Below are 18,461 nucleotides of genomic sequence, written 5' to 3'. Positions count from 1 at the left end.
TGCTCTTTAGTTTCTCTTCACTTCCTGCCATCAGGGTGGTATCATCTGCATATCTGAGGTTATTGATATTTCTCCCGGCAATCTTGATTCCAGCTTGTGCTTCCTCCAGCCAGGCGTTTCTCATGATGTACTCTGCATATAAGTTAAATGGGCAGGGTGAATATATACAACCTTGATGGACTCCTTCCCAATTTGAAACAGTCCATTGTTCCAGTTTTAACTATTGCTTTTCGACCTGCATACAGGTTTCTCAGAAGGCAGGTAAGGTGGTCTGCTATTCCCACGTCTTTAAGAATTTTCCACAGTTTGTGTGATCCACACAGTCAAAGGCTTTAGCATAGTCAATGAAGCAGAAGCAGATGTTTTTCTGGAATTCTCTTGCTTTTTCTGTGATCCAGTGGATGTTGGCAATTTGATCTCTAGTTCCTCTGCCCTTTCTAAATCCAGCTTGAACATCTGGAAGTTCTCAGTTCATGTACTGTTAAAGCCTAACTTGGAGAATTTTGCACATTACTTTGCTCGTATGTAAAATGAGTGCAATTGTATGGTAGTTTGAACATTCTTTGGCATTCCCTTTCTTTGAGATTAGAATGAAAACTGACCTTTTCCAGTCTTGTAGCCACTGATGAGTTTTCCAAATTTGCTTGCGTATAGTGCAGCACTTTAACAGCATCATCTTTTAGGATTTGAAATAGCTCAGCTGGAATTCCATCACCTGCACTAGCTTTGTTCACAGTGATGCTTCCTAAGGCCCACTTGACTTCACACTCCAGGATGTCTGGCTCTAGGTGAGTGCTCACACCATTGTTTTATCTGGGTCATTAAGACTTTTTCTGTACAGAGACTGGAGACTTTGGACTCCCATTTCTCACTTCTAAGATTTCTTTTCTAAGGAGTGTTCTTTGGGAGGTGGGGAGAAAACCCATAGTTTCTCCTGCGTTGGTTCTGACTTGATGACAAGGACAAAATACTACATCAACACAATGATGCAAGCAGTCTAGCCTTGTTTCCTAATTGCTACCGTCTAAAGGGGGTGGCCCAGGTCTGAAGGGCCAGTGTGGTGTACCAGAGGGTGGCATCTGGCGGCTGAGGATCCAACAGCAGAGGGAGCTCGAGGCGGCCAGGGAGAGGGGCTCTTTAGAGGGCTACACTGATGTTTTGGTTGAACACCTTTTTAGCATCTATCTCTCCTTCGATCATGTGGGGGTGGATGTCCACGTTCATTCCCGCATCCTTGCACAGCTTGAGCAAGGTTCGAATGTTGTTCTTGGATAACCTCAGGTATCTGTGCAAGACAAGGTCAAACAGGTCAGTTGAGGGTGGAGTCACCGCAGCTCCAAACTTTATTGAAAAGAGCTTAGATTTAAGTAGCGTCAGTGTGGGGACCTCTGTAAGGACTGGCTCTCCAGACATTTCTGGAGCTGACAGAGGTCTCATAAAAGACTTGGTGGGAGTTTTTACCGGCATAACTCTTTAAAATTTGTTTTTAATTGAAGAATAATTGCTTTACAATGTTGTGTTGGTTTCTGCTGTACAACATGGATCAGCCGTAAATATATACATACCCACTCCCTCTTGAGCCTCTGTCCCACCCAGCCACCCCATCCCACCCATCTAGGTCATCACAGAGCGCTGAATTGAGCCCCCTGTGTTCTAGAGCAGCTTCCCACTAGCTCTCTAGTTTACATATGGTCGTGTGTATGTGCAAATGCTGCTCTCTCAAACTGTCCCAACCTCTCCTTCCCCACTGTGTCCACAAGTTCATTCTCTACATCTGTGTCTCTATTCCTGCCCTGCAAATAGGTTCATAAGTAACATTTTTTTCTAGAAGAGAAAAACAAATATCGTATATTAACACATATATATGGAATCTAGAAAAATGGCATAACTCTTTTGGAAATAAATTTGGCAATGTTTATGCCAAACAAGTTGCCTCTCCACCCAAAAAAGTTCAGTATTTTTGATTCAGTAATTCCACTCTGGTCCTCAGCTTATCCCAAGAAGAGAAGTCAATGGAAGAAAATCCATATCAATAAAAGTATTTATTTTGGGGTTATTGACAATAAGAAAATAATAAATTCCATCAGTAGAGGAATGTCAAGCAAACAATGGAATATTCATTTCAAGAAATCTTCTTAATGTTAAAATATCATTTTCGAGAAGAAGGTGCAATACGGCTGTGACGTCATGCCAAGTGGGGAGGAAAAACCTGAATGCAAATTGTGAGGTGTTTTCTCTTGTCACTGCCACGTGTGTATAATCTGAGTGAGGCCAAGGGCTGGGGGAAATACAGGACAGTGGAAATAAAGGCTGAGAAAGTTGTAGAAATAGAGGTGAGTATTTTTTAATAGTATTCAAACAATTAAAATTAAAACATCATTTTAAAATATTAGCTAAAGCCCCAGCGTTCTGACTTGTAACTGAAGGATAGGACTGATGCCGTCTCTGCCATGCGGTTTAGAGAGTATCTCTGCCATCATGTCCCTTGTCCCACCATCAACCTTGGCCTTGCTCTCAGCTTTAGCATAAGGAGGGAGGCCCCCGACTCAGGCTGCTTTTAGGCCACCTTCTGGTTGGTTACTTTGCTACACATGGTGGGGAAAGAGTAGTATATTGCAGACACTGGGTTTTCCATCCATTGGAAATGGTCTCCCGTCTCTTTCCTTTTTTCTGACCGTACCCACGGCCCACAGGATCTTAGTTCCCTGACTAGGGATTGAGCCCAGGCCCTCAGCAGTGAAAGCCTGGAATCCTAAGCAGTAGGCCACCAATGAACTTCCCTTCTTTTTCAAGATCTGCCCAGAGCTTCCTTGGTCTCACTGGCAGCTCCCACCAGTCCTGCCTTTCCCTGATGGCTCCAGCCACAGTCCACCCCGTCCCTCCTTGACCAGCCCAGCCCCTGGGGGGAGGATCTCACACACAGCTACCTGTGCGCCCTCACTAAGATCACAAAAGACAATCTCATCCTTCTTTTGGATGTTTTTCTAATGGCTTATTTTTTGCCATCTCCAAATATTCTCTCCCCACTACGCTGTCCAAGTCTCATTTCTCCCCGCAATGGAACCCAGGAAGACTATCTTTGGCCAGAGTCAATTAAAACCATGCTATCAATCTGAAAGCCATGGCCAAGTCATTCAGCCATGGAAGTGGCAGGAGGCAGAAACCCCCTCTAGTCAACAAGGCTTGCTGCCCATCTTTTAGCTGGTTAGCCATTCCACCCATCCACCCACCAGCCAGTCAGCCAGCAGACCAGGACTGTGTGGTGGGGCCTGTGGATGCCAGGTGTCTGAAACCTGCAGGTGAGTTCACTGCTGTGAACTCTACAAAGATGACTACCTTATTCTGTTGTCCTATATCCTCTACTAAAGTTTCTGAACCGTGTCAGATACATCTTTACAGTAAAGAGTAACATCAGGCTGGGGAGGGATGCTCGGATTGGGGGCAGAAGCCTTGCTGTTTGGTGTTGCTGAAAACCAGTGGGTCTTGTAACTAGGACAAAGAACAGCAAGAAGGGAGACCCCTTGGTAACATCATACATGCCAAATGGTTTCCAACTTTGTTTATGGTCACTTTAGAGTCTGAAACCCCAAACATACAGCAGGCAGCCCCTGGGAATGGTGGCTACTGTCCCAGAAATTTGACAGCATAAAGGAACTTAGGGGAGTTTCCTGTTAAAAGGAAAGGCCACAAACAACTCATTCTTTCCTTTGTGAGTAACAGTCATGGTTTCTTCTGTCAAACAGAAATTTGGGGAAAGATGTGTACGTGTCCTAAGGCAGGGCATCAAAACGCCAGCACCTCAATGTCGTGTTCGTTAGTGGACCCACTGGCTTCAGCTCTTTGGGACTCAAAGCGGAGCCCACACATGCCGCAGCCACCCTCCCTTGCTCTGGGCTCAGCCCAGGTGTCTGAGCCACAGACCGCCGTGAGCAGAGCCTGGTCTTACAGGGAGCACCCAGCCCTACCCACGCAGGGCTGCTTACCGGCAGCTCAGCACCTCTTCTGGCTTCAGCATCTTCATCATCTCCATCTTGGGCTCTGTGCCCTTCTCCATGAGGCTTTTCAGCTTACGCTCATAAGAGGCATCAGGTATCTTGCCCCCCCACTCTCTGAAGACGGTTGACTTCCGCTGGGCAAAGGCAGTGTCCTGTAATACGGGTTCTATGACGCTTTGTCGACGGTATTGCATTGGGCGCTGAGTGGATTCTTGAGCGACTGCATCCTTGATGTCTAAGTCTGAAATTAGATGTCACCAGGGAGTTAGGTCCTGGTTGGAGTGGTGGTAAGGTGGACAGGAAGGGGATGGGGCCTGGAAGGCTGCATGGGTTTCAAACCTTACTGGATCTAGCATCTTGCCAAGAACTTGGCTGGTTCTCATTCAGCATTTGTTTAATCCCTATTCATCTTATCCTCCTTACTTTCTCCTTGTCTCTCATTCTTCTCTACTCTCTCCCTTTTCCGCCTTTCATTCATTTCCTTCTCCCAATCTTCTCTCCTTCCCTAGAGAAAATTCACCTAAAGTGAACTTTAGCCTAAAGGGGGTTTAGAAGAAGGTATTAGAGGAGATCAACTTTGAACTGGGATTTTAAAGGACAAACAGTTTATCATATGATAAAAAGGAAGAAAAGTATTGCAGGCAGGAGGAAGATCATGGCTGGGCGGGAGGAACAGTGTGCAGAAAGGCACACATATATTAAATGAAATAGTGAGGGTCTGCTGCTGCTCAAATATGGAGTTTGTACTGAGGGGAATACTGCTGGGACTAGAGTTTGGCGGCCTTAATTATTTTCTTGTTAAATATATTCTTCTGTATTTTACAGACTTTTGCTTGTACGAGTATTTTCTTCCCATTTCTAACTGGTGGGACTGGTATACAGAAAAGACTACTGGTAAAATTTTTGTTTTTCTAGTACACAAACAACCACACCATATAGTATCATTTTGGGCCTAGAATTTCTGGAGTTTTGCAGAAAGACAGTCATATCAGGAGAAAAATGAAAACATATTCCCCTTAATATTTGTAAAAATTATGCACTCTTCTTGACATGTTGCATCTGACACTTTCCAAAACAGTGTCAATAATGATGAAGGAAGTCATCCTTCATTTTGTTTCTGATTTTAATAAAGTGATTTAACATTCCATCATTTAGAATGATGTATGCCAGAATTTTTAGAATGCTTTGTCATATTCAGCAGTTTTAGTCTACATAGGTTTTTATTAGCAATAATTGGTTGTCTGTTTATTGCTTTTCTATCATCTACTGATACGATCATATGGCTTTCCTTTAATTTACTGATAAATCGTGTTATTATATACCTTGATATCCTAACCATTTGCAAGCTGCTATAATAAATCCTACTTGGTCATGGCTTATTATTCATTTCATAGATGGATATATTTGCCATATTTTCAAACATTAGGTCTATTTGCTAAAATTTTAAAAATAACTTTGCGTCCATATTATTGTGAGGTTGGCCTGCTTTTTGCCTAATATTTTATTTTTTTAATTTTATTTTTAATTGGAGGGTAATTACTCTACAATATTGTGACGGTTTCCACCATATAGCAACATGAAACAGCCACAGGTGTACACATGCTTTCTCCCACCCAAACTTCCCTCCCACCTCCCTCCTCATCCCACCCCTCTAGATTGTCACAGAGCACCAGCTTCAGGTTCCCTGCATCATCCAGCATGGTGGCTTGTCAAATTAATGCAGAAATACCTATATTTTCTTATTTTTAAATTATGAAAATGCAGTAACACATTTACAGGAGACTTGGAAAATACACAACCAAGTTACATATGGTTCCACTCTATATTACAATTCTTTTTTTAAGTAGATAAATTAAGACTTTTAGTTGAAGTTTCACTCTCAAGCTCTCAAAAATTAATAGAGTGAACAGACAGAAAAGTAGATGGATATAGCAGACCTGAAAAGCACTATGAACCAATTCAACACAATTAAGATTTATACAATTTTCACACAACAGGATACAAATTCTATTCAAGTTCCCATAGACTATAAATCAGGAGACCATAAACTGGAACATATCCAGGAACATAAAACAAGGTGCAAAGATTTCATGATCTGAATGACTGATGCTGAATCATACAGAGTCTGTTCTCTTCTCACTGTGGAATTATGTTAGACATCAATATCAAAAGATATTCAAAAATAACCTACATATTTTCAAGTGCAATGTGACATTTACCTTAGCCATTGGAAGCCTCAATAAAGTTAAAAGACTGAAAAAACACAGAGGGTGATTGCAGAGAAGAAAGAATTTAAATGAGAAATTAATATCAAAATGATACATTATATTAAAAATACTTTAAAAAACTATGTATTTGAAAATGAAATGTGTTGACCTGTATGTAGAATGTAATTTCTAATTAAATTGTTTTTAAAATACTAAAAAAAAAAAAAATTAATTAACTGAATCTCCAACTAAAAAAAAAGAAAGAAAATGAAATGTGCACTTTTAAATTACAGACCTTTATCTAAAAATCATAACAAGGAAAATGAGAAAATAGAAATGTCTATGTTTATGTAGCCTGAAATAGCTGAAGTAACACTGGGATTATTTGATTTTTAATGTTAGGTAGAACGTGGTGTGAAACCATTTGTCCCTGTGCCTTTTTAGTGGGAAGGTGTCTCCCATCTTCCAATTTTTACCTCAGGAATTGCTCTAGTCAACTTTTCCACTCTTTATTATGTCCATTTGATAGTTTATAGTATGAGAAGAAATTATTCATTTATGTTGGGTTTTAGTTCAGTTCAGTTCAGCCACTCAGTCATGTCTGACTCTTTGTGACCCCATGGACTGCAGCATGCCAGGCCTCCCTGTCCATCACCAACTCCCAGAGTTTACTCAAACTCATGTCCATGGCATCGGTTATGCCATCCAACCAGCTCATCCTCTGTCAACCCCTTCTCCAACCTTCAATCTTTCCCAGCATCAGGGTCTTTTCAAATGAGTCAGTTCTTTGCATCAGGTGGTCAAAGTATTGGAGTTTCAGCTTCAGCATTAGCCCTTCCAATGAATATTCCAGACCGATTTCCTTTAGGATGGACTGGTTGGATCTCCTTGATGTCCAAGGGACTCTCAAGAGTCTTCTCCAACACTCTATTATAATTCACTTAATATATTTCTTACCTTTGCTTATGCACCCTTTCTCGTATAAAATCTTGTATATTTTTGACTCTTTTTTTGACAAGGCTTATGATATACATACTATTTGTCACTTGTTTTTTTAAAAAGCTATCTTTGGATTTATGCTTTTAGCTACTTTTAATTTTGTATTTCATTCATCTTATTTGGTATTAAATGGATGAATTCTCTTTTTCATAGTAATTATTTCTTCTATGTCATTAAATTAATAAAAGTATTACTTTTTTATTTGTTTTAATAAAGACAAGAACCATTGCTTTCAGTTTTCTCTGTAAATTTTCTTCTAGGCATAGATTTTGCCTTTATCCCATAGATTTTGGTATGAAACAGTCTTATTTCCATTAGTTTTTAATCTTTGAAATCATGGTATTTTGGAAGTGTGTTTCTTAATTTTTGTTGAGATTATCTTTTAATTTAAATTTTATTTGTAATTATTGAGTTGTAACTGGCCCTAAAATCTTTACTATTTTGAATGTTAAAGTTTTCTTTTGGTGAATATGCTTTGGCCATATAAAAATGTGTGTTCTCTATTCAAATATAAAGTTGTGGTTTGTTAATTGCATTGTTAAATTCTTCTAGGCACTTCCTGAAATTATCTATTTGATCTGTCTTGAAAGAGGTATATTGCAGTCTCCTACTTAACTATTTTTGTCAGACCTACTTTGCACTTCTAAATGCTTATTTAACTACTGTTTTTTGTTGTATGTAGGTTTACAGTTTACTCTCTCTAGCATTTTAAAACCTCTCTCTTTCACCCTGTTGTTTGTTTTTGCGTTAAATCCACCTCATCTCTTTGCATATTTCTTTGCCTATCCTTTTTTGTTCTTTCTAAAAACACATGATTTTAAGTGCATATCAAGATTTTTATTTTTAAACCAACTATTTCCTAATTTGATGTCTCTGTTCTCTTCTAGAGCATTTTCTTTAGATAAATGAATAAGTGGCTGAGAAACTCCCTATATTTCTGACTTTGCAAATATCTTTCATTCACCCTAACAGTAACTTATATATGGACTAAGAATAGGATTGTGAGACTGTAATAATCAGTAGTCTATAAATGTCATTTCTAGATTGATGCTAATCTGACTTTTCTTTGTAAGTAAGTTGTTCTTCCTATAAACTTGCAAGAATTCATGAATAAAATGCAGAAATTTTACCAGAATACGTCTGGGAAAGTCTAGACATTCTATAACATAAATGGAGGGACAACGGCCTAGAGAGGCTCTGACTTGCCCAAGGGCTCACAACGAGTCCGTGGCTGAACTGGGATCTTTGTGTCCAGTACAGCTCTCTAAACTGATAGCAGGCCCCTGAGAGAGTGATGGAGTCAGGAGGCATCAGCAGTCCGTTTATGCATGGTAGAAATTGCTACCATGTTTCAGGAGAATCGTGAGGTACACATCTCCATTGACACAGATGGAAATCCCTTGGAGAAAGGGCCATGGACTTTCTTGAGACATTTGATCCTCTTCTGGATCAAAGTAGGTCTCATGCAGGGAAGATGAGTACTAAAATGAATGATAATGAGAATTATACATATTGGCTAACACTTATTGAGTAACTCACATTTCAGGCAGTTTTCTAAAGGCTTTCTAGGGAGGGGGCACTACAGTCTCACAACCATATCACGCCCATTGATCCAATAATAAAGTGGAAGATCAGAGAGATTAAGTCATGTGACCAAGATGCCAGGAAAACGTGAACCCAGGTTATCAATGCCTTTTTCTGGGAGCCTGTCCTGGCTACCCTTTTGGACAAAATGTCCCATATTTCTGAGTCCATGGCTGAACAAATACATTAGGTTTCTGGTGAGCTGTGTTTGGGACTCCAGGGGTTGACTCTATAATCACCCAGAGACAGAGGGGGTAACTGCATCCCAACCCTCTGCATTAGGAATACGCACTTGCCTGGCATTGACAGAATGCCCTGAGCATAGGTGGGCAAGAAGAGAAAGCCAAATGAATTCCATTTTCTTAGCCTAGATGCTCAGATTTTGTCAAGATTTACTTTGCAAGTGTGTTCCCAATGCTTTCCCAGCATCTTTTAGTGGCCCTTAGCCACAGTCACCTTTTAAGAATTCAGATCCAACTTCGTAAACTTTTTCCATGTCTTGTGATTGCACTCAATTAGGGCTGTGTTTTGGAAAGGCCAGTCTGAGATTTCTGCTTTCAGCCAAGGTGTGGTAACAGGAACTAGATTTACCTGTCCGTCTCAAGCAATTAAACATTGGGGTCTGATAGGTGAAATGGCATTTTTCAGACGTTGGCAATACAGGGCAGTGATCCTTTAGAAAATGAAACAGAAGGGGTGAGTCCCACGAGAGCCCCAGCTGATGGCTGGAAGATGCTTTAGGGTTGCAGCATGGGTAGAGAAAACCTAGACAGGAGTCTAGCCATTTCTCTGAGTTGAGAACAGAGAATAGGCAATTCAGCTAGAATCTACAGGACAGAGTAGCATGGAGAGCTGCAGAAATCTGCACAGGCTTCTCTAAGCTGATAATGGGATGTGCAGAGAGGAAACTACACAGACAGAACTGGTGGACAAGACCCTAAAACAGCTGGTTCTTGAAAATGACGCCAATTGTTTGGGTGCTGAGTGGGGCTGAGGGAGGTTAGTAAGAGATGTTCTGGCTAGACTATTTCTCCTTGTTTGGGATCGATAGGTACACACTGCTATTTTTTAAATGGAAGACTAACAAGGACCTACTGTAAACACAGGGAACTCTGCTCAATGTTATGTGGTAGCCTGGGTGGGAGGGGAGTTTGGGGAAGAATGGATACATGTATCTGTATGGCTGAATCCCTGTATATGTATTCTGTATCCCCATATATGTATTTGCTGTCCACCTGAAACTATCACAACATTGTTAATCCACTATATTCCAGTATAAAGTAAAAAGTTTAAAAAAATTTTTTTTAAAGAAAGCTCTTTCTTGATCCACACTTATCCTTCTTAGACTTTTGCCATAGCCCTTAACTCCCTCTACACCCTTCCTAGAGGCTGCTTTGTCTTGATCTTGACTCCAAAACCAGATCCTGCTCACTCATTTCTGGCCTCCTGACAGCTTTCACAGTACGTTCCCCTTGCTGTGCCCAGACTCAGCCCTGACTCAGTCCTGGTGCCACACGTGGATGCCCGGGTGGTTGCTGGATGTCTATGAACAACGGCCCACTTGTCTGCGTGAGCGCCTGCTGACCCCCAGTGGCCATTGGTTGTATTACATTTGGAGAGGGACGCCTGCTCTCTGACAGGGTGGCTTTGTGGGGGACAGGGCTGGGCAGATAGATGCAGGAGGCACTGCAGAGGACCAAAGGGCTGGCGAGTCAGCCTGCCCTGCTGGCATCCTTGTGCAGTGAGACGGAAAAAATATCAACTTGTGTCAGAGTTTCTCTTAGGGAAGGAACTGCCTTTGTTTAGGAAAATATCTTTTTTCAGACTACATTGAAAAAAATACTTTTTTTCACAGACTGCATTGAGTGTGGAATGAGACAGTGGAACAAAATGATCCCTTGAGGTAAGAAGGCAATGGGAATGTGTGGGGCAGGGAAGGCAGAGGATAGAGGAAAGAGAGAAAAAGAGGGAGAGCTGGGCAGAACCAGGACTAGAGTGAGACGAACAAGGAACTCAGGGGGCGAACTAACGGAGGTGTTTGCTCTCAGGCTCATGCAAGGGCAAGGCGGGCCTGAGAGAGACCACCTTCTTAAATTTTGTGTCCTGCGTGCCCAGCTTGTCTGACCCTAGTCCTAGTCTTGGAGTTGAGCAAAGCATCTGGAAACCAGCCCTGCAGGAAATGGAGCCATCAGGGAAATCTCCTGATGGCAAGGGACAAAGGACTTTGAAGAACGAGAGGGCATCATAATAGACTTCTAATACGTTTGCTGTGTACGTCTATGATGTAATTATTTACCTTTGCTGCCCCAAACTTTCAGTAAAGTTTGCTGACACACAATGGCTTCATGTGAGAGGTCTGGGGAGAAGGGATGTGTTCCCTGTCTGGGTTGGCAGAGAGCAGGGAGAAGGAAATAGTCCTGGAAGTGAGATCCACAGATGCTCAGCCTCCCGGCAGGACCAGGACAGGGAGAACAACAGGACACTTGGGGAAGGGGTGGGGCTTCCCATAGGGCATAAGTTGAACTCCTTCCACTTATTTGAAAATAAACTTTTTATTTTGGAAAACTTTTAGATTTATAGAAGAGAAGAATTGCAAAGACAACTCTTACAGACAGCTCCTATACATCCCCCCCACCCAATGTTAACATCTTACATAAGCCAGGAATGACAGATTAACATGGGCATGTTACAGAGTTTTTTTTCCTGGATTTCACCAATTCTTTCACTGAATAACTAGCCTAGGATTCAGTCCTGGATCTCGCATTGCATTTAGAGCCAATCATATTTAATTCTAACTGGCAAGTCACCACAGTTTGGTTACAATGGCTTTGGTACATTAAATGAAAAAGAAATAGGAACTTTTTGTTGGGCAGAGTGGAGGGAAACACAGGAGAACTGGCAACCCCTACTCCAAGGCTCTTGCCCCTCTTCCTTTGAGCTAATTGGAAAGCCCCTCCAGAATTTTTTTTTTTTTTTTACCATATACCTCCATCCCAAGAGGCCAGGTACAATAAATGCATTTGTTATTCCAACACAGCCCACCTGAGAATGTTAGCAAAATGTTTACAGGGAAGTTCCATATGCTTCCCAGGTGGCTCAGTGGTAAAGAATTTGCCTGCAATGAAGGAGGTGCAGGAGACACGGGTATGATCCCTGGGTTGAGAAGATTCCTTGGAGTAGGAAATAGCAACCTACTCCAGTATTCTTAACTGGAGAATCCCATGGACAGAGGAGCCTGGAGGGCTATAGTCCATGGAGTCACAAAGAGTCGGACACGACTGAGCAACCGAGGCCGCGTGCAGCCCCTTGCTAACATCTACTGAGCAGCTACTCTGCATCTGGCGGAGGGTGGTCTGTGCCTCGACTTGCTAAAATACCACACTATACTGTGAGGTTGGTTGTGTAATTGTCGCATTTTGCGGATGTGAAAACTAGACCCCATGGATGGAGTGGCTTGCTTGGGATTATGCAACTCTGAGTTTGTTACCCATCAGTGGGGCTGGGACTCAAACATCGTCAGTCTTAGCAATAAGTATCTGGCATAGCCCAAGCCCACTTCTTCTTGGGTACTAGCATCACCTGGCAGGTTTCGGGCCAGCAGCTGTGGTACCTTCTGTAGTGCCTTGTCACAGTATCTAAGCTAGTTAGATCATTTGGACATGAGGGTGATGTCACCAAAATGACTTCAGGAACCCCGGGGACAGGATACTAGCTTCCTGAGAAGAAACGCCCCCACCCCCCTGGTGCCAGCTGAGGCTTGACACCCACTTGTCTCCTGTCCAGGTCACACCCCTGATGCTGTGATCCCTAGTCATGGTGGCTCCTGCATCCACAGAGTGGGGCTGACATAGACGGTGTTGCCTTGAGGATGGTGCCGTCTCTGGGCCCCTCTGATAGGAAGGCAACGGTGAGGACAATTCTGGCATCCCCCCACCGAGGTACTTCCCTTACCAGATCTCCTGGGTGTGTCCTTGGGGTTGGTGCTCGGGGTCAGGCTGCTGAGGCGTTTTCCCTTTGCTTCCACTCTGTAGAGCCTTCGGTAGAGGGCAGAGGTTTCGTCCTCCTTGGAGTTTTGCCCTGAGGCCTGGGAGGAGATCTGGAGAGATGTTATAGGCTAGGGAATGGGTTCTGGCTCTGCTTCCTTCATCCCCCAGTGAGTGAGTTCAAGGGTTGGCTGAAGGGCAGATGAGGGGGACCCAAGGAGAGGCTGACTCTAGGTGCTGGGTCCCTGGGATAGGAGCGCACACTGGTGTCTGCTCACCAACTTCTTTCTTCTGTCCCTAGAGCTCATGAGGGACCCTGGAGACCACAGCCATCGCTGGTTGTCCCCCCTTTCCAATGGCACTCCTGAGTGGTTTAGGGGAGGGAGGTGGTGCCCAGGAAGAACGAGCCCTACAGCAAGGGTGCAGGTCTTCCCACTGGGATTGCACAGTGTGTTGGGTGGGAGCTGGCTGGCTGGAGGGGGTGCGTGATCTATGTGAGTGCTACTGTGAGGCAGGGATGAATTTTAGAGCCCCACACTTAGAAGAAAAAGTAGCCAATTCCATGCAAAAGCAGAGTGGGCGCCCCCTTCTTCGTGTGGAGGGGCTGGGGTAGGCGGGGTGATGTCACCTGCTCAGAGAACGCCACCTGTTGATTCCCTTGGCTCCTGCGGCGGGCTCCCTGATGTTTCAGGGCAGTTTTGGTTTTCTTTTCTTCCTTCGCAGGTTCTGCCGAGGCTATCACCACCTTGGGTTTGCTCTTCTGAAACAACAGGGAGAAAAGCCCTGTGGCCGCCTCAGTGGGCACAGACTGGTCCTGCACGCCACAGAGGGGAAGGACCACCCAGCCTGAGTACCTACTCTCGTCCTCCTGTTCCCCTTGTGGCCCCTCTGCCTCCAGACACACCTGGCGTCCTCATCCCACTTCCAGCGCCAGGCGTGGCTGTCCCTCTCCACTTCAGAGTCCATCACTGGCTCCCTATCACCCTCCACAGGAGGGCCCCACCCTCCAGCCTGGGAGGAATTCGTTTCAGCCCTCAAATGGCCTTGCTAGCTGCCACTTCCCTACATGACCTCCAGTCTTCGAGCCCAGCCAGGGTGCTCCCTCCTCTCTTCACCCCACCCCCATCCCATCTTGTCCTCCTGGAGCGGTCATCACAATCCTCCCGCCTTTTTCTTTCCCCAGATGCTCCAGTCTGCCTGGTGGAAGGCCAGGTAAGTGCAACGAGTCCATTCGAGGCATGTATGCTTGGCTCTCACAGCTGCCAGGAGAACCCGGTAAGAGAGTAAGTTTCATTAGTAAATTTCATCACGGCCCAGGAGGGGAGGGGCCCACAAAGGTGCGTCCAGGCCCATCCTTAACGGGTAGACTTGGGGTGCTGGAGCCTGGCGGGGAAACTGAACTGACTGGATCTCCCCTTGGGGTATGCTGCGGGTTCTGAGGGTTGTGCAGAGATGACTGAGCCTGGTCTCCAGGGCTGATGGCCTGGCTTGCAATCGTGCTCTATGGCTGTCTGGCCGAGTGACTTTGAGCAAGGGACGGCTCTCTGTGCAGTTTAGTTCCCTTATCTGAGGATGGGGATGGTAGCAGAAGCTACTTCATAGGGTTATGGTGGGAAATAATGAATTACTGTGGGGAGGTGCTTAGCGCTCCCTGATTGTTAGCAGCACTCTGCGAATGGAAGGAGGGTTTTGATAAGCCAGTCTGGGTGTGTGGAAGGAAGCTGTCCAAAGACCATCTAAGGAGCAGGTACTAGTTACCTTCAGGGTTTTGTGGGGCTTAGTGGGGGAAGGGGTGCAAGCTGGGTCCAGGGCTGATACTCCTAGTTGATTAGAGAGAAACTAAGTCCAGTTACTCCGAGAGTGGCCCACCTCCCTCCTTCCCCTCTCAACCTTCAACCTCTCTTCAACAGCTGCCTGAGTAGCTGCAGTCCCCTCTTTTGAAGGAAGCTGAGTGGAACTGATTTGGTACCACAGACCCATCAGGAAACTGTCACAGAAACTGACTTGGTGGGCCCTGTGCCCGTGACCTTAAATCTCAGGGGTCTTCTTTTATGACAGATGTTCACAAGGGGCACAGCCCTCTGGGTAGACTATAACCCAAAGGTTATAGTGCTGAAGAGGGGAGAAGCCTGGACTGCCAGGAGAAGGGAGACAGGGCCACAGAGAGCCCCCCTCCAGCTGTCTTCACTAAAGGGTCCCCTGCCACCTGCCATCCGAGACCTGCCACGGAAGCATCACCCTCTCTCTCAGGAGCTTCTTTCAAAATCCAAATGCTTCTGGAAAGGGTAGCGATGCTTGAAGATTCAATTGTATTTTGAAAGTAAATTTGTTCCCTTTCTGGGTCCAAAATTATTTACAAGAAAAGCCACATAGAAGCGACAGCTGTGAAAACATTATTAGAATATAAACTTAGCAGGAAGAGATGGGATCAAGTATGTTCATCAAAGGAGTGAGTAAGATTTCTGTAACTGAGTTCTGAGAGGCCCAGCAGTCAAGCCCTAACACCTCCCCCCGAAAATGAGGAGTAATTGGTAGGGTAGGTAAATCCTTAGAGTAAAATACGTTTGTCAGATGTGTTTACGTGTATCTGATGAAACTAGCACTCCAGACCGCTCTGATTGTGTGTTAGTCGCTCAGTTGCGTCCGACTCTTTGTGACCCCATGGACTGTAGCCTGCCAGGCTCCTCTGTCCATGAGATTCCCCAGGCAAGAATATTGGAGTGGATTGCCATTCCCTTCTCCAGGGGATCTTCCCAACCCAGGGATCAAACCTGGGTCTCCTACATTACGGGCAGATTCTTTACTATCTGAGCCACCCTCAGTAAATGACTATAATGATAAATAAACACATAACCAGAACAGAAGCTCCCGTGAAAGGCAGGGGCGGATGAGCTGGGAGAAGCAGGAAAGGACAGGTGGTGGCAAAGGTGTGTGGGGGGTGGGCCTGACAGCCCGTGAGCTGGGAACTGGATACGTCTGAGTTTGTGCCCTGGCTTCGACCCTCACTAGCTCTGTGAGCTCCTCTTCATTTCAGCTTCCTTATCCTTCAGCTGGTGGGTAAGATCAGTGTCTACCCTGTAGCCTTGCTGGGAGCAGCTGACCAGACAACTCACTACAATGCCAAGCACAGGGCCTGGCACGCAGCAAATGCTTAGTAAAATATATCACTGTTGTTAGTAATGCCATTTTCATCCATTTTTTTTATCTGGGGGCCAGGGGAGTCAAGATCAGGTGGCCTCCTCTGCTGAAGAGACCACTTTCCAAGGGTGTGGTTTGACCTTCTGTAGATGAGGGGACCAAAGGGGAACTCTTGAGGGAAACTGGGGCAAAACTGGTTGTTCCTGGAGAAAGAGAGAAAACTGGTGTTGCAGACTGTTTCGTGTGCCCCCTCCCCCTAAATTCACATGTTGAAATCCTAATTCCTAATGTGATAATGTTGGGGAGGTGCGGCCTTCGGGAGGCGGTGAGATCATGAGGGTGGAGCCCTCATAAATGGGATTAGGACCTTAGAAGAGAGGCCCTGGAGAGCACTCCTGTCTCCTCCTCTTTATGAGAACATAGCAAGAAGCAGCCATCTATGAACCACAAAGCAGGCCTTCATCAGATATCAAATCTGCTGGCACCTAGATCTGGGACTTCCCAACCTCTCAGTTGGGAAGAAGGAAATTTCTGTTGTTTCTAAGCCACCTGGTTTATGGCATGTGATTGTAGCAGCCCAAATGGACTAAGACAGGCAGTTAAACTAAGTTCTGATGAAGGATAGAAAGGAAGAGGTTCCCAGGTGGTGCTAGTGGTAAGGAACCTGCCTGCCAATGCAGGAGATGGAAGAGACACAGGTTTGATCCCTGGATAAGGAAAATCCCCTGGAGGAGGGAATGGCAACCCACTCCAGTATTCTTGCCTAGAGAATCCCATGGACAGAGGAGCCTGGCAGGCTTAAGGTCAATGGGGTCCCAAAGAGTCGGACTCAACTGGGCGTCTGAGGTTTTTTGTGTTAACAGGAGTCTCGAGGACAGTGGAGGTGGAAGATGCCCTTTGACCCTGGGGCTACAGCGAGGCTGGAAGTGCCTGGGGACAATGGGAAGGACACATCAGCAAGACCCTAAAAGCAATTGTCCCTCAGCCCTTCTGAAACGCTGACAGAGACAGCTTTAATGTCTCTCATTAAGTGAAACCTCAGTGAAAGTAGACAGGATTCTTCCTGACAGTAGACCCTTGACCTCCCCTTTCCTAGAACAATTTCTTTAGAAAATTTACACTTGTAAATTCTTTTTCTGCCCCTTTGAGATATAAATCTTCTCTCAGCCTCTCGCCCAGGTTTACGATCCAGGAATGTTTTTCTCCAGATGCTGGGTCAGGAAGATCCCTTGAAGGAGGGCATGGCAACCCACCCTGGTATTCTTGCCTGGAAATTTCCCACAGATAGAGGAGCCTGGTGGGTTACAGTCCAGGTTCACAGAGAGTCAGACACACCGAGCAGAGCACAAGCAGGCCAAGAGCCATCCTTTGAAATGCGAACATCGGGAAAGACAGCATCCCCACCTCCCAGTCTCTGGGGCAGGGTAGGAGCTTAACTACGTGGGGATCCTTAGCAAACAAGGACGGCCTGATCCCATGGACAATCTCCCCCACGCCCTCCAGCACTCTTTTACTGGCTCACCTCCGTGCTGCAAATCCACCCCTCACCCCCGTGCTGCAAATGCACCCCTCACCTCCGTGCTGCAAACCCGCCCCTCGCCCCCGTGCTGCAAATGCACCCCTCACCCCGGTGCTGCAAACCTGCCCCTCACCCCATTACATCAGGCTTCAGTCGCCTTGAATGAAGCCTTGCTTGCAGGTTTTTGGTGATAGTACACACCTGGAGAGCTTGCTTCTTCTTCCCCTGCCTCCGTTCCAGCCACTCCAACACTCGAGTCAGGTCTGACATGCGCCTCTCCTCGGCCGACCTCCACACAAGCTTCCTCTCTGTAGGCAGGGAGTTCTTCAGGTCCTCTGACTGCTCTGTCATCGTGGAGCCCTGGCCCTGCCGTGGGTGGGAAGGTGGCCCACTCCCACTTTGTTGAACCCTCTGCCTCCGGTCGCTGGTCCTGGATGACTCAGATGGTACGATGTTTTCCTCTAGACCTGAACATATATGCGAACATAAAGGGCAGTGCTGGGGCAGAGCCGGGGATACTGGCCTCCAAGGGTAGGAGGTCCAGAGGCTGATTGTGAGGTCATTGTCAGGCTGTCGGTGGGGGTCAGAGTGGAGCAGGCTTCCCCATGTGGATCCTGTCCCTCAGTTGCAGCCATGGGTTCTGGGAAACAAACTCTCTGAGAAGGACAATGCAGGTAGCGGAGTGCAGTTTATTACACCGGCGGGCCCAAGGCAGAGTCTCCTCTTAGCCAAGGACCCCGGCCAGCTTTTGTGAAAACCTTATATACCCTAAGTGTATAAAGTCCCCTGAAACTAGTCTGAACAAAGGAAAAAGAAAGATACAATCAAAGTTCACCCGTGATCATATGCCTTAAGCCTAGGTAGTTAACAGTGGACAATTATCAATAGGCCTGTGGTCATACCCCAGTAAGCATAATAGAATGTATGATTCTATCTGGTTACACAGATAATTAGGGTATTCTTTTAGGCGATGGAGAACCTTGGGGCTCTTCCTTCCGGGGGCCTGGTTTTCCAGTTGGTATGTCGTTTCCGTAGA

The 18,461-nt window shown here is 45.5% G+C and overlaps 1 protein-coding gene across 1 annotated transcript; it reads right to left on the bottom strand.

Annotated features, from left to right (window-relative positions):
• Nucleotides 1-987: 987 nt before the first annotated feature.
• On the bottom strand, nucleotides 988-18,030 carry C18H16orf78 (chromosome 18 C16orf78 homolog). The gene is made up of 5 exons (XM_061387116.1): nucleotides 17,627-18,030; nucleotides 13,397-13,528; nucleotides 12,737-12,881; nucleotides 3,984-4,236; nucleotides 988-1,285 (listed from the first exon to the last, which is right to left on the bottom strand). The coding sequence occupies exons 1-5, from the start codon at nucleotides 17,774-17,776 to the stop codon at nucleotides 1,138-1,140; spliced, it is 828 nt and encodes a 275-aa protein (XP_061243100.1). The 5' UTR covers nucleotides 17,777-18,030; the 3' UTR covers nucleotides 988-1,137.
• Between the last annotated feature and the right edge of the window lie 431 nt (nucleotides 18,031-18,461).

Source organism: Bos javanicus, chromosome 18 (assembly GCF_032452875.1).
Source record: "Bos javanicus breed banteng chromosome 18, ARS-OSU_banteng_1.0, whole genome shotgun sequence".
In the NCBI taxonomy this organism is placed as follows: domain Eukaryota; kingdom Metazoa; phylum Chordata; class Mammalia; order Artiodactyla; family Bovidae; genus Bos; species Bos javanicus.
Note: the sequence above shows the minus strand (reverse complement) of the source record. Positions and strands in the feature narration are given on the sequence as shown.